General features: G+C 38.0%; 1 protein-coding gene across 1 annotated transcript in view; it reads right to left on the reverse strand.

Moving 5' to 3' along the window:
- Positions 1-12,585: 12,585 nt before the first annotated feature.
- The window catches only part of LOC114031409 (E3 ubiquitin-protein ligase parkin-like), a 1,828,862-nt gene continuing 1,821,297 nt past the window's right edge, over positions 12,586-20,150 (reverse strand). Inside the window, exons 11-12 of the mRNA XM_027846472.1 lie at positions 19,910-20,027; positions 12,586-15,521 (exon numbers count right to left, since the gene is read on the reverse strand). Coding sequence (XP_027702273.1) covers positions 15,409-15,521; positions 19,910-20,027 — 231 coding nt within the window. The 3' untranslated portion in view covers positions 12,586-15,408. The remainder of the gene's footprint in view (positions 15,522-19,909; positions 20,028-20,150) is intronic.

Genomic DNA, 20,150 nt, shown 5'->3' on the forward strand with positions numbered 1-20,150 from the left:
TGAGAAAGAGCTAAAAAAGTCAGGGGTCAGGACTCAATTCAAGCTTCTCCTAACTCTAAATCCAGTCTACTCTACATATTTTTTCACTCTACCTATATATTTTATATATGTATATGTAAATATAATATATAAATGTATAATATAAATGCATATAAATATACAATAAATATATATTATATATACTTTCAAATATATTTGAATATATGTATTTTCAAATATATGGATGGAGTGGAAAAATATATAAGGTATTTGAAAATATATCAAATATACAAATATTTGAAAAATATATATATTTTCAAGTATATACTGAAGTATATATATTTTTAAAATTTCAACATGTTTTCCTTAACTGAGAGCTCCTTTATCTGAATTCTTAAGAAATATTCCAATTTTTGTAGTTTGGGGGAAAAAAAGACCTTCAGTTCTTACCAATCCTTATAAACTCCCTTTCTTTTAAAATTCCGCATAAGCAATGGAACAAAGATAGAAACATTCTTATTTAGTAAGGCCATTACCAAAATGCACCAAGTCAGGTCACATTGGTTTCTTCTCCTGGTCAGCTGTCTAATTTGTAATTTATGTATTACTTTTTATTTCCGTTCTTACTGGAGACAAATACTGGGGAAATATGACTTATCATAACACTCTGTGCTGAGAAAGCTTTTGCTTTAGTTGACTGAGATTTTCCATAGAATGAACTAACATGGGCAAGTAATTTGAATAAGCATTTTTGGGGTGTATAGATCACAGGCCTGAAAGTTATAAGACCTGAATTTTCTCCCCAGTCTCCACAGATTTACAAGATGACCTAGTTGAAGTCATTCTGGAGATCTAGGATCCTGTGACCTGGTTGAATGAGACAGGCAATAGAATTCTCCCACATGATTTGGTAGATGTCTTGATTTTCTACATTGATAAAATATGGCAAAAATTCGCTTAAACTTTAGGCCTTAAGCCTAACAACATGTCCTTAAAATGATGTTATAGACATGATGATATAGGTCTTAAATCTATTTTTTTTTGCCTTGTGTGAGATGAATTAAGTAATAAATGAAAAAAATATTAAATGCTTGTATAGGCAAAGCATTATACGATCAGCACATACAGATGTGGTGTAAGATGAAGGAACCTCAACAAAGCTTGCAGGTAATGTTTATCTATAGAACTGAGATATTAGGAAATGGATCTGAGTACCATTAGGCAAGAGGGAAATTATTATGGAGAAGAGTAGGCAATGGAGCAGGGTTTATGTGCTCTAGTCAAGATTTGAGAGTTGCTTGCCCTTTACTGCTCCTAGGCACAGTGGATAGAGTGCTGGGCCTGGAGTCAGGAAGACTCCGGTTCAAATCCAACTTCACACATTTACTACCTGTGTGACCTTGGGCAAGTCACTTAACCTCTGTTTGTTTTGGTTCCTTGAACAACAAAATAAGGAAATAATAGCACTTACCTTCCAGGGTTGTTATAAGGATGAACTGAAAAAAATATTTGTGAAGTGCTTGGCAAAATGCCTAGTACATAGTATGTACTATGTAAATGCTAGTTGTTATTATTATTATTATTATTACTGGCCACGAGAAGCAAAAGCCTTCATTGCAGATACGAATTGGTTTACTATAAACAAACCCCATCTATGTGTCATGGAGGAAGCAATTTTCTGGCATTAAAAATATAGGCATTATATCAGATGACTTGTTATCTTGGAGAGGTGGGAGGGGATAGAGGTGGGAGGAAGGGAGAAAAAAATTAGAACTCAAAATCTTATAAAAGTGAATGTTGAAAACTATCTTTACACATAATTGGGAAAAGTAAAACACTATTAAGTGGGCATTTATAAAATGTCATAAATAAAAATATCCCTTGTTCACTACTCTATGTGTTTCACTCTAGGTAGACTTGCCTAAACCCTAGGCTTGATTCTGAAGACCAGCTGTTTGATTGTTTTCTTTTACGAGATAACAGGAGTTGGTAGAATATACCCTGTGATGCTTCATACTTGCTGTCATGAGTGTGTGTGTGTGTGTGTGTGTGTGTGTGTGTTTGTGTGTGTGTATGACAGAGAGGCTGAGGGGGGAAGAGAGAAAAAGAGAGAGAGAGAGAGAGAGAGAGAGAGAGAGAGAGAGAGGATCTTTCTTTCAAAATCAAGGCAGGGAAGAGTATTTATGGTTTTCATTTTAAAGGAAGGCTGCCACTCAATATTTCCTTACCCACAAAGTAACTAGACTAAATATTAAGGCATATTCCACCAAGGAGAACACTCATGGGTACTGACATCAGAGCTAAACCAGTTCCTGTAAGGACCCTTATTATAACAGGGTAAACTAAACACGACCTCCTCCTTCTGGCAGTTTAGCCCATAACATCAGAGATGTGGAATTGGGGGAGTTTTCAGAAGCCAGCTAGTTACAACTGCTTCATTTTATAGTCGAGGGAGACTGAGGGCCAAAAGGTTAAATGTCTTGCCTTAGGTTCCACAGATGGTAAGTATCAGAGACAGAGTTTGAACCCAGAACCTCTGACTCTGGAGACAGTGATCTTTCCATTGGGGATAAGTAGACTGAAGCATATAATCAACTTGTATGAGAGAAATAGCACAAAAGGCCTTCTTTTTTGCTCTTCTCCCTCTTATTTAGGGACAGACAAGGAGCATGTTGTCTGGGAAGGAATCCAAGAGCTTGAATGAAATTGGATAATTTTTCCATTTTCTGTGTGATTTTGTTATTGTTCAAATTATGACAAACTAGAGATGCACAGCATATAAATCCTGCCCTAAGAGAGATCTGAGGGACCTTCTGGTTGGCAAAAACAAAGAGGTAACAGGAGGGATAACCAGTTTTATTCATGTGATACAATAATTCTTACTTATTTTCTTTAGCATAACTCAGGTAATTTTCTATAGCTGAGACCCAGACTTCATTGAGACACATGTGACTTTTAAAAATTCACAAAATAAATATCTCTGTGTCATGCAGAGTGGGATTTTCTGGCACTGAAAGCAGTTCTATTTATAAGAAGTATTATTAATCTATCTTTTTAACTGGAACCATTTTCCTAGTGATGTTGGATGGAACACCATACAGGAGGTAATAATGTCTGCTTCCTCAGCCCATTATCAAGAAATGGAAAAAAAATGAAAGGATATTTTAATTTCATAAGAGGATTTCTCTCCTAAGCTATAATTTTAAGTGTTAGAACTATAAGACCAGCAAGGAGTTTCTTATGCATAAGATAAGATCATATAAGATTCCTCAATAAATCCAACTAGAGAGCTAACTGTTCAAAGACCCTCAGTTATTAACTTCAAACAAGTAAAACAAAAATGGGGAGATGGATATTTTCCTAAAGTGTTTGCCATTGTCACAGAGAATATTATGCATAGGATTCAAATGGAAGAGGGATTCCTTATACATGGTGTGGTTCTCTAGATGCTCCTAGCTACAAATAATACAAGGCAGAGCACATCAATCCCCATAACATTACAAGGACTCCTATATGAGATACATGATTTCATCAATGAATTTAACAATTATATAGGGAAAAAACCAAATGGACAAAAATTGTTATTTTCCAAGCATGCAAATGGATATTCAGTTCATTGAATTAGTACATCAGGAGGGATATTTGGGATAGTCACTCTATATAGATAGTGAATTGGGCCCAGAACTGCAGTGATTGCAGTTGGTATACTGCACAATGCTTTTAGGAGCAGCTAGGTGGTGATAGAGTACTTTCAAGTCCAGCTTCAGACACTTATCAGCTGTGTGATCTCGGGCAAATCCCTCAACCCTGTTTGCCTCAGTTTCCTCATCTGTAAAATGAGCTGGAGGAGGAAATGGCAAACCACTCCCGCATCTTTGCCAAGAGAACCCCAAATGGGGTCACAAGGAGTCAGACACGACTGAAGGGACTCAACAACAATATCAACAACAGCAGCGACGCTTTTTAATGATCCCTACGAATGCTTTGGTACAAAGAACCAACTTTCTAACACAAATAAATGTTTTCCCAAAGATGCTGTACGGTGGCACATCCTGGAACACTGAAATCCCTGAGGAACAAAGTTGCTCAAGAATGCCACGTAGAGATTTGTGGTGAATGCAAGTCACCTGCATCACATTTCCAATGATAGCTCATGCTCAAGGAGTAGCATGAGGAATTTCATTGAGGGAGTGTAAGATTAGAAAACGCAGTCATGTGGAAAGAGGAAAAGGTAGAAGATGGAGAGGAAGACCTCCAGCACGTTTGGTGGACCCTCTGGGGAAGGGTCTATGGAAGAACATGGACAAGAGTCAAGAAGGTTGGCTGAGTTCTGATCTGTACCAATGGAAGGGGTCCCCATATCCATGAGATCCACAGAAGTACTGAAATATTCGTCTAGTGGTCCAGCACCGAGTACAATCGTGGCCATATAGTAGGTGCTAATGAATGCTAGTTGACCGACTGACTAGGGATACGATATAGTTGTGAAACATGGTCTCAGAAATTATAGGTGACCTAAAAGGGAACGGATACATATAAATAGACTACAGCTTATGACCAACTTGTGGGAGAGACGTGGCATAAAAATCATTACTAAAGATTAGTGGGATCAAAATGGAGGTGAGTGAGTTAAGTAGCAAAAATAAGAGGTAACACATGGATACACCAAGTACTGCACTGGAATCCACAAAATACTCCTAGGAGGATTGTTTCTGGCAATATCCATGGATGAAAGGCAAGAACTTAGAATAAATGATCTGAGGTGGAGGGCATAAAGACCTATGTCCCAATGGCCCCACCTAGCTTTTCTGTTGCTATTTTTACTCTAAGTCATCTTTCCCTCTTCACTGTATGTTATCTCCCCTCCCATACTCTCAATCTCTCTGTTCTACACACACACACACACACACACACACACACACACACACACACACTCGCTGTTTGGAACATAGGAATATACTTCCTCCTCCCTTATATCTCAGATTCCCTCTTTTCCTTCAAATGCAGCTCAAACATTACCTTCTACATGAAGTCTTTCCTCATCCCCTCCTCCAACTGCTTAATTATCTCATATTTACACTATTTATAATTATTCTGTGTATACTAAGTGCTTGCTGTACCACACTAGAATATAAACGTCTCTAGAGAAGGATTGTTTCATTCTTTGTATGCCCGGCAGAGTGTGTGGCACATTGCTGTTGTCGTTCAGTTGTATCAGTTGTGTCTGGCTGTTTGCGACCCCACTTGGGGTTTTCTTGGCAAAGATACTGGAGTGATTTGCCATTTCTTTCTCCAACTCATTTTACAGATGAAGAAACTGAGGCAAACAGGGTTAAGCGACTTGCCCAGGGTCACACAGTTAATAAGTGTCTGAGGCCAGATTTGAACTCAGGTCTTCCTTACTCCAGGGCCACTGTGCCGCCTAGCTGTCCCCTGTGGTATAGAATAGGTGCTTAACAAATGCCTGTAGATTATTGCCCCACATGTTCTGTATAAGAGTATTAGAGGATTTTCAGGGGTGTCTGAGGGAAGCCATGTATCTTAGACCAGGAAAGCCTTTTGTGGTCTGTTGGAATATAACCCTGCCACCCCCTACCGAATGGTTTAAGGGGGAATGCAGATGACCAGTCAGGAATTGACTGGAGTTAAAGTGTGATTTTCACTCCTTGTGTCAGATAAGAGACTTCGGACAAAATTGAATCCTGTTAGCTGGAGGAAGGGAGCTCAAAAGGGCAGATGCCTGTGTCCTCTAATTGATTGACTGGCTTCTTGGTGCTCCCAAAGAGCTTGGTCCTTATGGAGAGAAAAGGCAAGCCTACCTTTCTCACTACAGGAGCTGATGCTTAGCCTCTGGCCTAGGGGTTTAAAAAAATAAAGAAGGAGTAATTCCCTTAGGTTACTCCCCAAAAAGAAGTAACTCCTCTTAACGGGGAGAAGGTAGAAAGTCAGCTGAAGAGTACCCCCAAAATACAAGGAGGAAGCTGTGAGAATATCTCAATGGGGCAAGAGCAGCAGATTGGTGGATGTCCAGCGTGGAGCAGGCTCGTTAAATAACACAGTGACATCTACGGAAGACAGGGGTGACCCTGGAGCACTGAGGCATGAACTGCCCCTCCAGATGTGGGCCCCGGGCATGTGCCCTCCACATTCAGTACCTAAAAATGTGCCCGTGGGTGCTGCCATTAGAAGTGGAGAAGACCTTCAGCCTGTTGAAAGGCTCCTCATTTGAGTGTATATGAGAAAGTATGAATGGGCTGCAACCTGCTCTTTTAAAGGGTATAGTAACACTGAGGAGATCAGGTAACTTGTTGAAGGGACCCAGGCTCCTTGGTTTACAGAGCTCCAGCTAAAAGTGACCTCATAGGCACATAGCCCAACACTTTCCTTTTTTTTTTGGTGAGTTAATCGGGGTTAAGTGACTTGCCCAGAGTCACACAGCTAGTGAATATTATGTGTCTGAGGCTGGATTTGAACTCAGGTCCTCCTGGCTCCAGAGCTGGTGCTCTATCCACTGTGCCACCTAACTCCCCCAGCTCTTTCCTTCTATACATAAGAAAACTGAGGTCTAGGAAGCTAAAGGGACTTCATACTGAATTTGTTTTATTAAACACAGAAAGCAGAAAGGTAGATTTTTATTAGAGAAACATCAGACTACTATTGTTGAAATTTGTGACATAGTCAGCTTATCAAAGCAAAATTATCTTTTGGCTAACAAAAAATTGGCACAGTGGAGAGAGTGCTGGGCCTGCAGTCAGGAAGACTTGAGTTTAAATCTGGCCCCAAATACTTGCCGGCTGACCCTGGGTAAGTCACTTAACCCTGTTTGCCTCAGTTTCTTCATCTGTAAAATGAGCCAGAGAAGGAAATGGTAAACTAATACAGTATCTTTGCCAAAAACAAAATAAAACAAAACAAAAACTCAAATGGGGTCACAGAGAGTTGCACACGACTGAAACAACAGAACAACACCAATAAGGTCTTTTTCTTTATTTGGTGAAAAAGAAAACTATACTTCACACCTTTCAGCAAGAGAGGGAGTTGTTAGTTATATGTAAGAATTTCCTGAATGTAAAGGTGATTAAACTCAGAACAAGAAATATTGTACAATTTCCATTTTTTTCTTTTTTTTGAAACTGCCCAAAATTTGGTTGACTACATAATATAGACTGTCTCAAAAGTCTTAGTGTAAGCTTTAAGCTATTAAAAATTACAATACTAAACACCCCCCCAAGCCCCCCCCCCAACAATTTTAAAATGCTCATTGCAAAGCTATTCAAGCTTAAAATGGCACCAAGACTTTTGGGACATACTGTATTGGAACATGCTAGGATTAAATAATATACTTTATTTTGTTCTTCTTCAATTAAAGATATTTTTTAGGTTTACATAATTGATTTGGTACCATTCTTTCCAGACTCATTTTTGCCAGTGACAGGAAAAAAAAAAAGACAAAAAAAAGTTTGCAATTAGCAGTTAGATGAACAGAAGAATATTAAGTAGGAGTGAAGTAGTGGACATAATACAGATACAAAGACAAATGCATACTAATGGGAAAAGGAGCATGGATTTTTCTTTTCTAAATAATAACATAATGAGCCGTTCCTATCCTATGGAGAACTGACCCCTCCCTAGGTACTCTGTATGCAAGTTAAATGAGCAAATTCCTCCTGGGCCCTGAGTCTACTGGAAGCAGCCGCAGTGATAAGTGATGTCCCTTTGGATTTTGTTCAGTTCACATAGGTGAATGAGAACAGGTTCTACCCAGGGAGTTTAATCCCACAGCCTCACCGGCTGGCAAGACTAAATGTTATTTTCAATTATTCTGCTTTCAAATTTTTTTTTTTGTTGCAGAGCACCATTCCATTTAGCATTATTCATTGACAATCAAGGCTGCAGTACTCCCTGGGATGCTTGCGGGAGTGATCACTCTAAAAATAAAATGACTGATTGCAGTGTTAACTCACGTAAGCATCTGTTCAAATGCTTTTTCAAAGACAAACATGACAACATTTTTAATGGAGAGCACTTTTAATCCCCACAAGTTAAACAGCTGCCATAAATACCCGATGCCCTGCTTCCCAGAGTTCGGTTCATTTTAAGTGGTCAGATGGCAATGACATTGAAGAAGAAAAGATTGATCTTGTTTACTGAAATACAGAGAGGAGGTTGAATGGTATCCTTGAAGCATCCAGACCCACAGGATGAGCTGTTCACTCAGATTTTTCCTCTCTCCAGCCAATTTTTGCATTTTCTGATGTTGCCCCTGGGGGTCACAGCTTTGTTTGCTTACTGGCCCAGATTTCAACATTAGGTCCCTTGTCCTGGCTTTTTTGCTCCCTGGGTACTGATAAAAGCCTCAATTGTTTTTTGTTTAATTGATTTGATTTATTTTTGTTTCTCATCACAGATATGTCATTTCATCTAACTGATGCACAGTAAACTCTCTGTTACAGGATGATAATCCAAGCCATTTATGTTGATTTTGGCATGTCCTTTCTTTTTCATTTAAATATCAGCATCAGGTTCACACATCCTCTTAACTTGAGTTCATTCTGTTGTTTTTTCTTTTTAATTTTAATTTTTATTGATGTCTTCTAGAGTTAGAGCTACCTCAGACACCTGCTAGTTGTACAACTCTAGGCATTTGCCTTAAGCATTTTCAGACTCAGTTTCCTCATTTGTAAAATGTGGGAAAAATAGCACTTACATTACAAGGCTGTTATGAATACCAAATGAGATAATATATGTTAAATGCTTTGCAAACCTTGAAGTCTATGTAAATCCTAGCTGCTATCATCATCATCATCATTACATTTCCTTCTTCTCCCCTACCTGTCCCCTGACAAAGAAGTTATTCTTTAAAATAAATGCTAAAAAAAAGAAAGAAAAATATGAAAGCAATTCAGCAAAACTGACCAACACACCAACTGAGACAGACGGTAAATATAATGTTTCACATCCAAAATTCCTTACCTTTGCAAAAAAGACTGTAGGGAGGTGATTTTTTTTCTCTTCAGGGCAAGCTTGGTCATTATAATTAGAGTGTTTAGGGTTTGTTTTTTTTGTTTTTGTTTTTTTTGCTGTTGTTCCTTCCACTCACATTGTTAAAGTCGGAGTATTGTTTTCCAAGGTTCCATTTAAACAAAAGCAAGATGTCATACTGTGAAGACTGGTCCCCTGTTTAAATCCTCTTTGCTGTGTGCTTCATGTTGAGGAAGGAGGGAAAGAAAGAAGGAAGATGGAAGGAAGGAAGGAAGGAAGGAAAGAAGGAAGGAAGGCAATCATCTTTTTTTTATTGTACTATGTTACAGAAATGCTTGTTTTATTCCATAAAATAAAATAAAAAATAAATAAAAAGGAAGGAAAGAAATAAGTATTTATTAAGCACCATCTATATGGGGTTCAAAAAACTGAGGCAAACAGAATAAGTAAAGGTCATGTGGCTAGTAAGTGTCTGAGGCTGGATTGGAATGAAGGTCTTTATGCCTCCAGGTCCACTGCTCTATCCACTGAATCACCTAGATGGACAGCATTCCCTCAGAAAGTATTCTAACGTGTCTGATTAAAATCATATTTGTGCTTTTGACTCACATTTTTCCTCAGTAGAAAGGGGCCAGACGCAAAGCACTGGCTTTTAAAAGATTTCTTTTCCAGCTTCTCCTGGGATACAGGAGGCTATGTTGAACAGTCCTCCTCATTCAGGGAACCAAATGTAGATTTGCAACTTTGCTCTAATTTGTTATTATTGGGTAAGGCCTCTACACCTCCCACCCCGACCCTGTGAGCTGATTTCAGCCTTTAAATGTATTTGTAGCAGCTTCCTTTAAAAAGTACAACACCACTTCCACATGTCCTAGCATTATTTTAGAAATACTCAGAACAGTTTAAGAAAAATAATAAAGACTGCTGTAAAGTTGTACTATGTAGTGTTCAAATTGTCATGGGAATATAACTTAGAGATTTTGAGGCTGGGGGCTGGAATCAAGAGAAATACTAGAAGGAGATGAAATGAATTTTTTTCAGGGATTTAAACTTAATGTCTGGAAATGGAAGCAAAATGCTTATCCTCAGTTAATTGAAAAATGACATTTCCCTCCATTTGTAGGGCTTCATTTATGAAACTTTCTGCAAAGCTGGGATTGTTTGGGTGACATGCAACCGATTAATTCATTGACTGTTTTCATTATAATCATAGAATAACACAGGATTCAGACACAGAGGGCAATTTACAGATTATTTAATCCAAAATCATTATTTTAAAGATGATAACATGACTAATGTGAAAATATGTTTAATACGAATGTATATGTAGAGCCTATATCAGATTGCATGCCAGCTTGGGGAGGGAAGAGGGAAGGAAAGGGAGAAAATTTAAAACTCATAACCTTATGCAAGTGAACGTTGAAAACTAAAAATAAATTAATTTAATAAAACAAAACAAAACAAAACAAAAAGATGATAAAACTGAGGTCTAAGTTAAGAGCTTGTGTGGAGGTTCTGAAACTAGGGTCAGAAATCTCTGGGTATTCAAATCTCACCCCAGACACTTTCTGGTTATGAGACCATGGGGAAGTCACTACCTCTTTAGTTCCTAGTTTCTTCATCTGTGAGCTAGGAATAATAATAATAATAATAATAATAATTAATAATAATAATCAGGGTTGTAAGGATCCAAAGCAACATATGAGCCTGTTATTATTTCTATGTTGTTGTTCTTTTGTTTGGATTCAGACAAACTGCTATGCTGGTACTACTCTTTTATAATAAAGCTAATAGCTAGCACTTATACAGTGCTTTAAGACTACAAAGGGCTTCACAAGCATTTAATCTCATTGGATCCTCAAAATAACCCTGGCAGTAGGTGCTATAATTATCCTCATTTTATAATTGAGGAAACTGAGGCAAACAGGGTTAAGTGACTTGCCCAGGGTCATACAACTAGTAAGCGTCTTGAGACCAGAAGAGAAAACCCAGTGCTCTATCCACTGCATCACCTTGAACCCAAGTACCCTAACTCCAGGTGTAAGCACTCTGTTCTCAGCACCACTTATTGCATAGATGGATAAAATAACTACTTTCTGTAGTTGAATAAAATTATTAAGATATAAGCTCACTTTCTGCAGGCCCACTGAAAGTATAAAAAATTATAATTCCAGTAGCAGACAGGATAATGGGGATGGAGCAGATCTCATCCTGGTCCCATGTGATTTTGATTTCCTTGACCAGGTCTCTACTTTCTAAAAACTTTTTTGTTCCCTGCAGCTCTTTGTTGTTATTTCTATAATTACTAAAGATCACACAGGCACCAAGTAGCAGAGAACAGATTCAAATCTAGGTCTTCTGGCTTCAAGTCTATTGATCTTCAATCTTCTTTGAAATGTTTCAGTCAGATTTAGTTACGTCCTGCATAAAAAGTTCTACATCATTGCCGTGATTTACATTCATACTTTTAACATCTCATTCCAGTCACTAGACAGACATCTCCCTCCCATACTACTGAAATTTTATTTCTGTTTTTTAAATCACTGCTAAAAATCTCTTTTCTTCCATGAGGCTTCTAGGATGAAGTTAGTTCCAAAGTATTAGCTTCATATTTAATATACTCAATCCACCCACCCATACACTATCATCGTATGGGTATATAGACTTCCATATTTAATATAGAATTATAGGAAACTTCAGGGAGTATTAACTTAATTTCTCTGAATGCCATTCATAGGCATTCATAGCAATGAACTGGTAGACAGGAGATCTGGCCAGTCCATGTCAGGAAATATACATACATACATACACACATACACACATACCAGGATGTATGTGCATATATAAGTTATATATTATATTCATAAAGATATTAAACTTTAAAATGACACCAAGACTTTTGAATCTTGCATGTACATGTGCATGTATACATGTACCCATATATACATGTATGCTTAAGTGCATACACATATGCATATATATACATAAATACATACCTATTTATTTATATATGAAGACATTTTCCCATTCAAAGATGGTTGAAATACACATCTATCTTCAAATAGTCAAATGGGCCTTTCCTCACATTTCTCGTATTCCTTCTAATAGAACTTGGTTATAAGACATTCTTGTTCAGGTTCCTTTGGACTAGATGGGCTTTGAAGTTCCTTCTGTAATTGTAATTGTGAATTTTTTTTTTTGCTCATTCTAAACAAACAGCAGTGTACACTTTCTAGGAGAATAATAGCAATGCAAATATCAGTGATTTTCATAGAGATGACTTTGAAAGGCAGAGACATTTGGTGCCAAAGGCCAACCTTTCCCTCAAACCAGAGTGTCAGTTTTTAGCTTTTTAGGGAAGTTTATTAGCAGAGATAAAAAGCACACGGCCAGGTTTTTAAATGAATGTTGGCTTTTTATAACTACCCTTTTGTATTGTGACAGTGCTCTCTCCAAAACCACAGTAGAGCAAGCAGAACTATTCTGGGACTCAGCTCTACACATCTAAAAACCAACCACTGAATTACCAAATAATTCTTCTAGGATGGGAGCTTGGCTCATTGGACAAAACACACCACATTTCCCCAACCACATTTTCAGTATTTATTGAAAATACCTCGTCAAACAAAGTTACAATCATGCTGTTGATTGTTTTTGCTGGCGCACTGAAGGACAGATTTAGGTGTTGCATAGAAAACAAAGATACTTTTGTGAAGAACTTTTATTTCTGTTCTTTGTGATGTGTTGAGAACTTTGATACACATTTCATGTTTATTGTTGATGTGATGTGAAGATAACATCACTTATAATACATTCATTGGTTGGGTTTTTTTTTCTTCCCACTTAATAACTCAGACCTATTTTTCTTTTCTGGAACAAAAAACAGCTATCATCCCAAAAAAGCAGATAATAAAACATTATATTATATAATTATATCACAAAGCAAAACAGTTTAGGAGATAGATGCAATGGGACTGGCTCTGTGTAAATAATAGCTAATGAAATCTCCTAAACCCAAACATCACACATTTGGAAGCAGGTGGTCATTAAAAATCAAGAAAAAAAAGATCGCCAGACGATCGAGGAGTCTGCATTAGGCCAGATGACTGAAAGAGATGAGTTTGCCTTTGGCCTTGCCACAGCTACATTCATATGAGGTCATCAGTCAGGGGCTGCTGATTGTAGGAGAGCTGGTCATCACTTATTCAACTTCCATTCTTACCCAAGAGGTCTTACTTGGGCTCCATGACAGTGAGGTGATTTCTGAGTCACCACTGGGATATTATTGACTCATGACCTGTAGGAAGTAACTTTTGTGACTCTCCCATTTCTCATTGGGATATTTCATTGGGTTTTCCCAGCTTCCTGACCAGGGTACAGAATTGCAGATTTGGCACCCTCAGGGTCATAAGGTGAGCTCCCAGTGGTTTTTGCCATGAGTGCAAGGCCCAGAGGAGGTGTTCAAGGCACCTCTGTTCTCATACTGTGACTGTATAACTCTCTTTGCCCTATAGTGTCTATGGCATCCCTACAGATTGAAAGGCAAGGCAGGATAGAGTTAGGAGGAAATAGGAAAAGAAGCTGATATGTTAAGGTGGGAGTAGGTGGGGCCAGAAGTACTATGGTATGCCCCTGAGTCTGTCTTTCTCAGACTAAATTTTGTTCTAACAGGTCTTTAAAGCCTCATGGCTTTAAGGATAGATAAAACATTTTGGACTAAAACAAAAAAATATGGATTAAAACAAAAGTGATATTATAGATTTAAGTTACTAGGGACCCTAAAATCATCATTAATAGATTCACGTATTGATGAAACTCATGATATTACTAGTTTCTCTAATGTTCCTCCACAGAATACAGTCAAACGACTCATCTAAAGACAGCAGCTATTCAGGAGAGTAATACTTTTTCACTTAAGAACTGTGTGAAAGAATTCTTCTTTAGCGCATGTGGTACAAATCTTTGTCAGTGGAGAAGTATTACTTTAAAAAGCAAAACTATTACTATTACTAAAACGATTACTTTAAAAATTTTTCTTTGTTATCATGAATTTAACAGACATTAACAAAAATGAACATGTCCTTATACATTTCTTGCCTGTTACGGCTACACCAAATGGGATTCAAAGCACCCATTAATATTCAAGCGATGTCATCAGATCATATTTTAAATGTGCTGACTTGCTTTTTAGTGTATCACATCTTTAAAATAAATATCCCTGGGAAAATATGAATATCACTGGATGCTTATAGACCCTCCTGGGCTCTGCCCATTTGGAAAATAGTAGTTTTTCAAACCAATAGGGCATTAGTAGAGGTGCTAAACTAACATACTAGGTACATATTATTTCCCTTTATTATAAATCTTTCCTGCCAGAGATTTAGGTGGGTATCATATGTAGGCCCAGAAAAGCTAATATTTATAAACATTCTGGTTTAACAATATGTTTTTTTAATTAACATTGAGCACCACTACTAATTGATTTCTATCACGTTACTATAACAGGCACCTAAATTTTATGATTTAGTATCTCTATTAAATTTCACAATGGATCCAAACTGTTAGAAAAGTTCTCAAGCTCAGAAATGCCATTATTTTTATTAAAATTTGACACTCCTAAAAATTTTGAGAACATTTTTTTCTAAGATGAAAATCAACAAGATGTTATAGGAGCACACTGTTTTAATTAATTCCCCATAATTTCAGCATTTCAAAATTCAAATGAAGTTTTCCCAATTTCCCATTCATTTGATATGGTGAATTATGCTTAGCTACAATCTCACCCATACAATTTAAGATTATCAATTGGGCTTATTCTTAAAAACAAACAAAAATTTTCCCCAATAAAATTTTGGCTTCTGCCTATGGTATTGTGAAAATTTAAATGGAGATATTAGTATTGAAGCTGTGACCCACATTTAAAAAAAAAAAAGGTTAACCACTTAATCAATCTCAAACAAACCCACTGACAATGAGCCACAAAAGATCTCTTCAAATCATTCCAGTGACTCATTTAACAATAATTTTTTTTAAAACTACAAGTCAAGTATACAAAATGAAACCTGAGAGAGCTGAATTCATATGGTAATTCAAGTCTGTCTTAAATTCACAGGAGACAGGTAATCCACAGTTAATGCTTAAACTCCACTTGGAATCTACCCTGTTGTATCTATGCATTACAGAGGTTGGTAAACAACATTTAAGTGTCTTACATTTAGCCATGCTCGAATCCATAGGGTTCTAAAACAGTGTCTAAAATGAGATCTGAAATGGTATTCTACCATAATTTGTCTCGAGCGAATTTTGGAAGAAGCATAATGTTAAATTCTTTTTGTTCATGTGAAAAGAAAGAATATTAAAATGACAAGAGGCCAGTGGACCAACTGGGATGTTACCAGTTGTCTCAGGGTAGTCAGTGAAGCTTGTCCCTGCTTTTTTGTTACTGAGCTACACGTCAAACCAGTGGTCTCCCATGCAGGATCGGTTCCATTCCAGGCTACAGTTCCAGCACCATTCAAACTTGCACTGAGGCTGAGGGCATTTCATGTGCATGCATCCTCCTGCAGAGTGGGGAGGAAAGGACATGATTACTCGGAACTCTAGAGCAAACGACATGAAAGGACAAGTGTTTGTCTGTTAACACAAGAGGGAGAATGGTCGTTGCTAAAATGAGACTGACTCACCAGTAACAAAGGGTCAAAATGAATGAGATTTTCAGAACGCTTTTCTTTTACATTTAAAAATATGTAATTGACCAAAAGGATGAAAGTGAATGTAAGGTTTTCAGTAACCAACCACTCTTATTTGTCAAGGGCCAAGGTAGCAAATGATGAGTTTGATTACTGTGTTAGGCCCATGGGGCTTTTTCTGACAAATTATATTATGTTTCATGATTTGTGGTTAATTACAAAAGCAGGCTGGGCAAATATCCTGCAGCAAAATTATGGCAGGAAATAGACAAGAGGTATACAGATTGGGTAGGTATGGATGGGCTGTGAAATGCATCCTTAGTATGAAATCCAAACTGTTGAAATCACAATTAAATATCTGAGTATATTATAGTTCTCCCCTTAGGGCATTTATATGGTTCTGCGTGTGTGTGTGCATGTGTGTGTGTGTGTGTGTGTGTGTGTGTGCGTGTGTGTGTGTGTGTGTGTGTGTGTGTGTGTGTGTGTTTTAAATGTAGATCAAACCCGTGATCTTCACTGGTGTTAGTAACTCCCAGGAAGGAAACTCCTTTTACCAATGCAGGTCAATATCTGCTCCACAACTCATTCTTAGACAATTGGGTGGGCACAGGCGTTCTGGACTCTGAGGCTGGATCTCCATCTCTGTTAGCAATGCCCTTGTGGCTAATCTTTCAATATTTCTTCAGTGTGGTAGAATTTGGTAAGATTTAGAAAACAGGAGTCTGAGCTCCACGCAGATTGTGAGCTATAATGCCCTTTTCCTTTGCACATGAGATTGGCATTTCCTGAATTGGCTTTTCAAAAAATAAAGCAAATGCCTCACAATTTAGCCTGTTTACTTCAAAATTCCCAAATACAAACAGTATCTGCTTCTGAAGCAGGAAACCCAAGTCTTCATTAGCAAAGTAGATTGAAATACTGAGGCAATTATCTGAATGGTTCCAGCAATGAATCTGCTTCTGATAGAATTTTCTGGATCATTCAGTCCAGAATGGGTTTGTTATTTAACTCTACCTATTATTCTGTTATTCATTCTCTTTCTCTTTCTCTCTCTCCCCCTCCTACTCCTTTCCTCTCCTTTCCCTCTCTCTTGCCTTCTTGCCAAATTATACCAATCATTGTTTTCATGCTATTATATTTTACCACTGGGAGTCTACTGTGAGACCCAATTCTTTGTTTTGTTGAATCATTTCAATTGTGCCTGACACTTCCTGACCCCATCTGGGGTTTTCTTGGCAAAGATACTGGAGTGGTTTGCTATTTCTTTCTGTGGCCCATTTTACAGATGAGGAAACTGAGGCAACACGGTTAACTGATTTATTCAGAGTTACACAGCTACTAAGTGCCTGAGAGTTGATTTGAACTTAGGAAGATGAGACTTCCTGACTTTAGGCCCAGCACTCTATCCACTGTGCCACCTAGACACCCAAAACCCAATTCCAGTGAATCCCAATCAATTCTGAACATGTATACTATGAGAGTCAGTGTGGTATAGTAAATAGAAGGCCTGTCTTAGAGTCTAGGAGACCTGGATTCAAGTCCTGTCTCTGACACATATTAGCTGTGTGACCACAGACAATTCTCTAAGACTACTCCTTGCAGATGAGTTAGCCATCCATATTGGTGGAGGGAGTTTCTACACTGGGAATTCCCTACACCAAAGAAATCATAGATCTACAACAATAATAACAAAAAGTTAAAGACCCTATTTCATTATAATTTACTGCATTTAGGATTAGATGGTGCAGTGGATAGAGTGCCGGGGCTGGAGTCAGGAAAACTCATCTTCCTGAGTTTAAATCTGACCTCAAACACTTAATAGCTGTGTGACCCTGGGCAAGTCACTTAACCCTGTTTGCCTCAATTTCCTCATCTGTAACATGAGCAGGAGAAGAAAAGGGCAAACAACTCCAGTATCTTTGCCATGAAAACCCTGGATGAGGTTGCAAAGAGCTGGATATAACTGAAATGACTGAACAATAACAACAACAACAAAAAGGTTCCACGGGCAGTTAGGTGGTGCAGTGGAGTGAGAGCACTGTGCCTGGATTCAGGAAGCCCTGAGTTCAAATTGGACCTCAGACACTTTTTAGCTGTCTGACTTTGCCTCTATTTCCTCAACTGTAAAATGGGAATAATAATAGCACCTACTTTCCAGGGTTGTTGTGAGGATCAAATGAGTTACTATTTCTAAAATGCTTAGCATAGAAACTGACACAATGCTGTTGTTGAGTCATTTACGGCATGTCCAGCTTTCTGTGACCCCATCTGGGGTTTTCTTGGCAAAGATACTGGAGTGATCTGCCATTTCCTTCTCTAGCTCATTTTATAGACGAGGAAATTGAGGCAAGCAAGGTTAAGAGACTTACCCAAGGTCACACAGCTAGTAAGTGTCTGAGAGTGGATTTGAACTTAGGAAGAGAGATTAAGTGCTATATAAATGGTAACTATCATTAGCTATTATTAAATTAAGTAATTGTATATATTATCTAGGTTACATTAAGAAATATTGGGATTCTCCACACACTCTTTAGTTTTTAAGGAAAATAACTTGAACATAGCACTTTCTTCTTTGGGGTACACATTTAAACCCATCTGAGTTCTTTAGAATGTCTGAATTTTAATATAAAGGTTAACAGGGTTTTGGTGGTGGGAGTAATCCCAGTCACCGGGAAAGCTGAAGTTGGTGGATCTTTTGAGGTCAGGAGTTCTAGACTGGACTGGGCTTTGCTGGTCTTTGCATTAAAAAAGTTTGACATTAATACAGTAAGCCCACAGGAATAGGGAGCCACCAGGTTGCCTAAGAAGGCACAAAAAGATCCAAGCTGTATACAGAGGAGATTTAATTTCTTGTGCTGAAGTGAGCAGGACGTATTACTAAACTATTACTGAGTGGTCCCTGTGCTTCCAGCCTGGGTGAGGTGTCTTAATAATAATTAAAAAAAAATTCTATACAAATATGTAATGGATATAAAATTATAACGAATCTGATAGTACCAAATTGTGGAAACCGAGTCACAGGAAAAGAAAGAAAAGACACAGAAACAGAGATGGTGAAACTGTACATTCAACTGATAGCAACGGAAAGAAACATGAGTGCCACTGAGTCTAATTCATACTAATGGTTCTGCTGACAGACAAAGCTAAGCACTGCTGGTAAAGGAATACTAATCTTCCAACAATAGTAAGGAGCAGAAAACATGGCAAACTCTTTAATAGCTGATATACAAACAATTACTAGTACTGCAGGTCCCCACAGTACTACCACTGGATCAAAGAGTTGGAGATGGAAGGGACCTTTGAGGGTGCCAAGGCCCCTTCCTACTCCCCATACCATTTCACAGATGAAGAAAGTGAGGCCGAGAGAAATTTAAGTGAACTTATAAACGGGAGAGTCAGAATTTGAATTCACATCTTCTGACTATTACGCTATATTGCCTCCAAGTGAACTTTCATTGAGTCTTAATTAGACTGTAGAAGTTCCTAGACAAAACGTCGGTGAGTTTACTTGGCAATTTATACCTGCTACTCTAGGGAATGATGCATGACAGCCATTTGGTTTCAGAGAATAGGAAAAGGAATCCATTTCTAGGACTAGAAGAGCCCAGCAATTCGTTAGGACTTTCATGCCTTTTGTTGTGATTTTAATCCAGCTGATGATCTTTTAGGACACAGGACCATAGACTTATAGCTACAAGTGCCTTCGTCCCCTCAAAAGAAGAAGCACTGGCTCAGTAACATAGCTTAAGTGATCTTACCTATGCTTCTATTAGGAAATATAAACAGGACTTCAGCCTTCACCTCTAGCAATCTTTTTACTGCATATCTCTTTTTAAACATTAATGGAAATATGATTGCTAACATGTCAGTAGGTGCAATATATGGATATCTCTCTGGGTCTTATTTGTAAAATGGGGGATGGGTGGATTTCATAACCTCAGAGGTGTCTTCCAGCTCTAAAGGTACAGATTCCTGTTCAAATGAAGTAATTTCAAAAGCTAAGAATTCGAAATTTTCAATGGAACCTCAAAATACATCCACGAATGGGATATCCAGGAAGCTACATAATTGTTGCTACGTTACAGACGGTAACTGAAATAGAAATTAATAGACTGAAATCCCACAAAAGAATCATCAATGAGATTGGGCCTGGATGCTGTGATCTATGACTCTGTCTACGATTGTAATCATACGGCTAACTTGCATAGATGATGGCCTCATTAAGCCCTGACTATTTTTAACCTGTAAGACAGACTCACCATTTTTTTCCACCGGTATATGGCACCGGGGGCAAGGTTTGGTTGTTTTCTTGATTGTTTCTTTGGAGGCCTCTTCCCACCTTGCTCTCTCCGCGGCTTGTTCATCCACCATAAAGGCCTATGTGAAGAAAGGTGAGAGGTCTTACTGAGTTCAGCTCCTCATCAGGGGTGAGAATAGGGGTTCCTAGCCCTTCTTTGTGTGTTATATGGATCCTTTTGGAAGTCTGGTAAAGCCTATGGA

Source organism: Vombatus ursinus, unplaced genomic scaffold (genome assembly GCF_900497805.2).
Source record: "Vombatus ursinus unplaced genomic scaffold, bare-nosed wombat genome assembly UNPS02015175.1, whole genome shotgun sequence".
NCBI classification, from domain to species: domain Eukaryota; kingdom Metazoa; phylum Chordata; class Mammalia; order Diprotodontia; family Vombatidae; genus Vombatus; species Vombatus ursinus.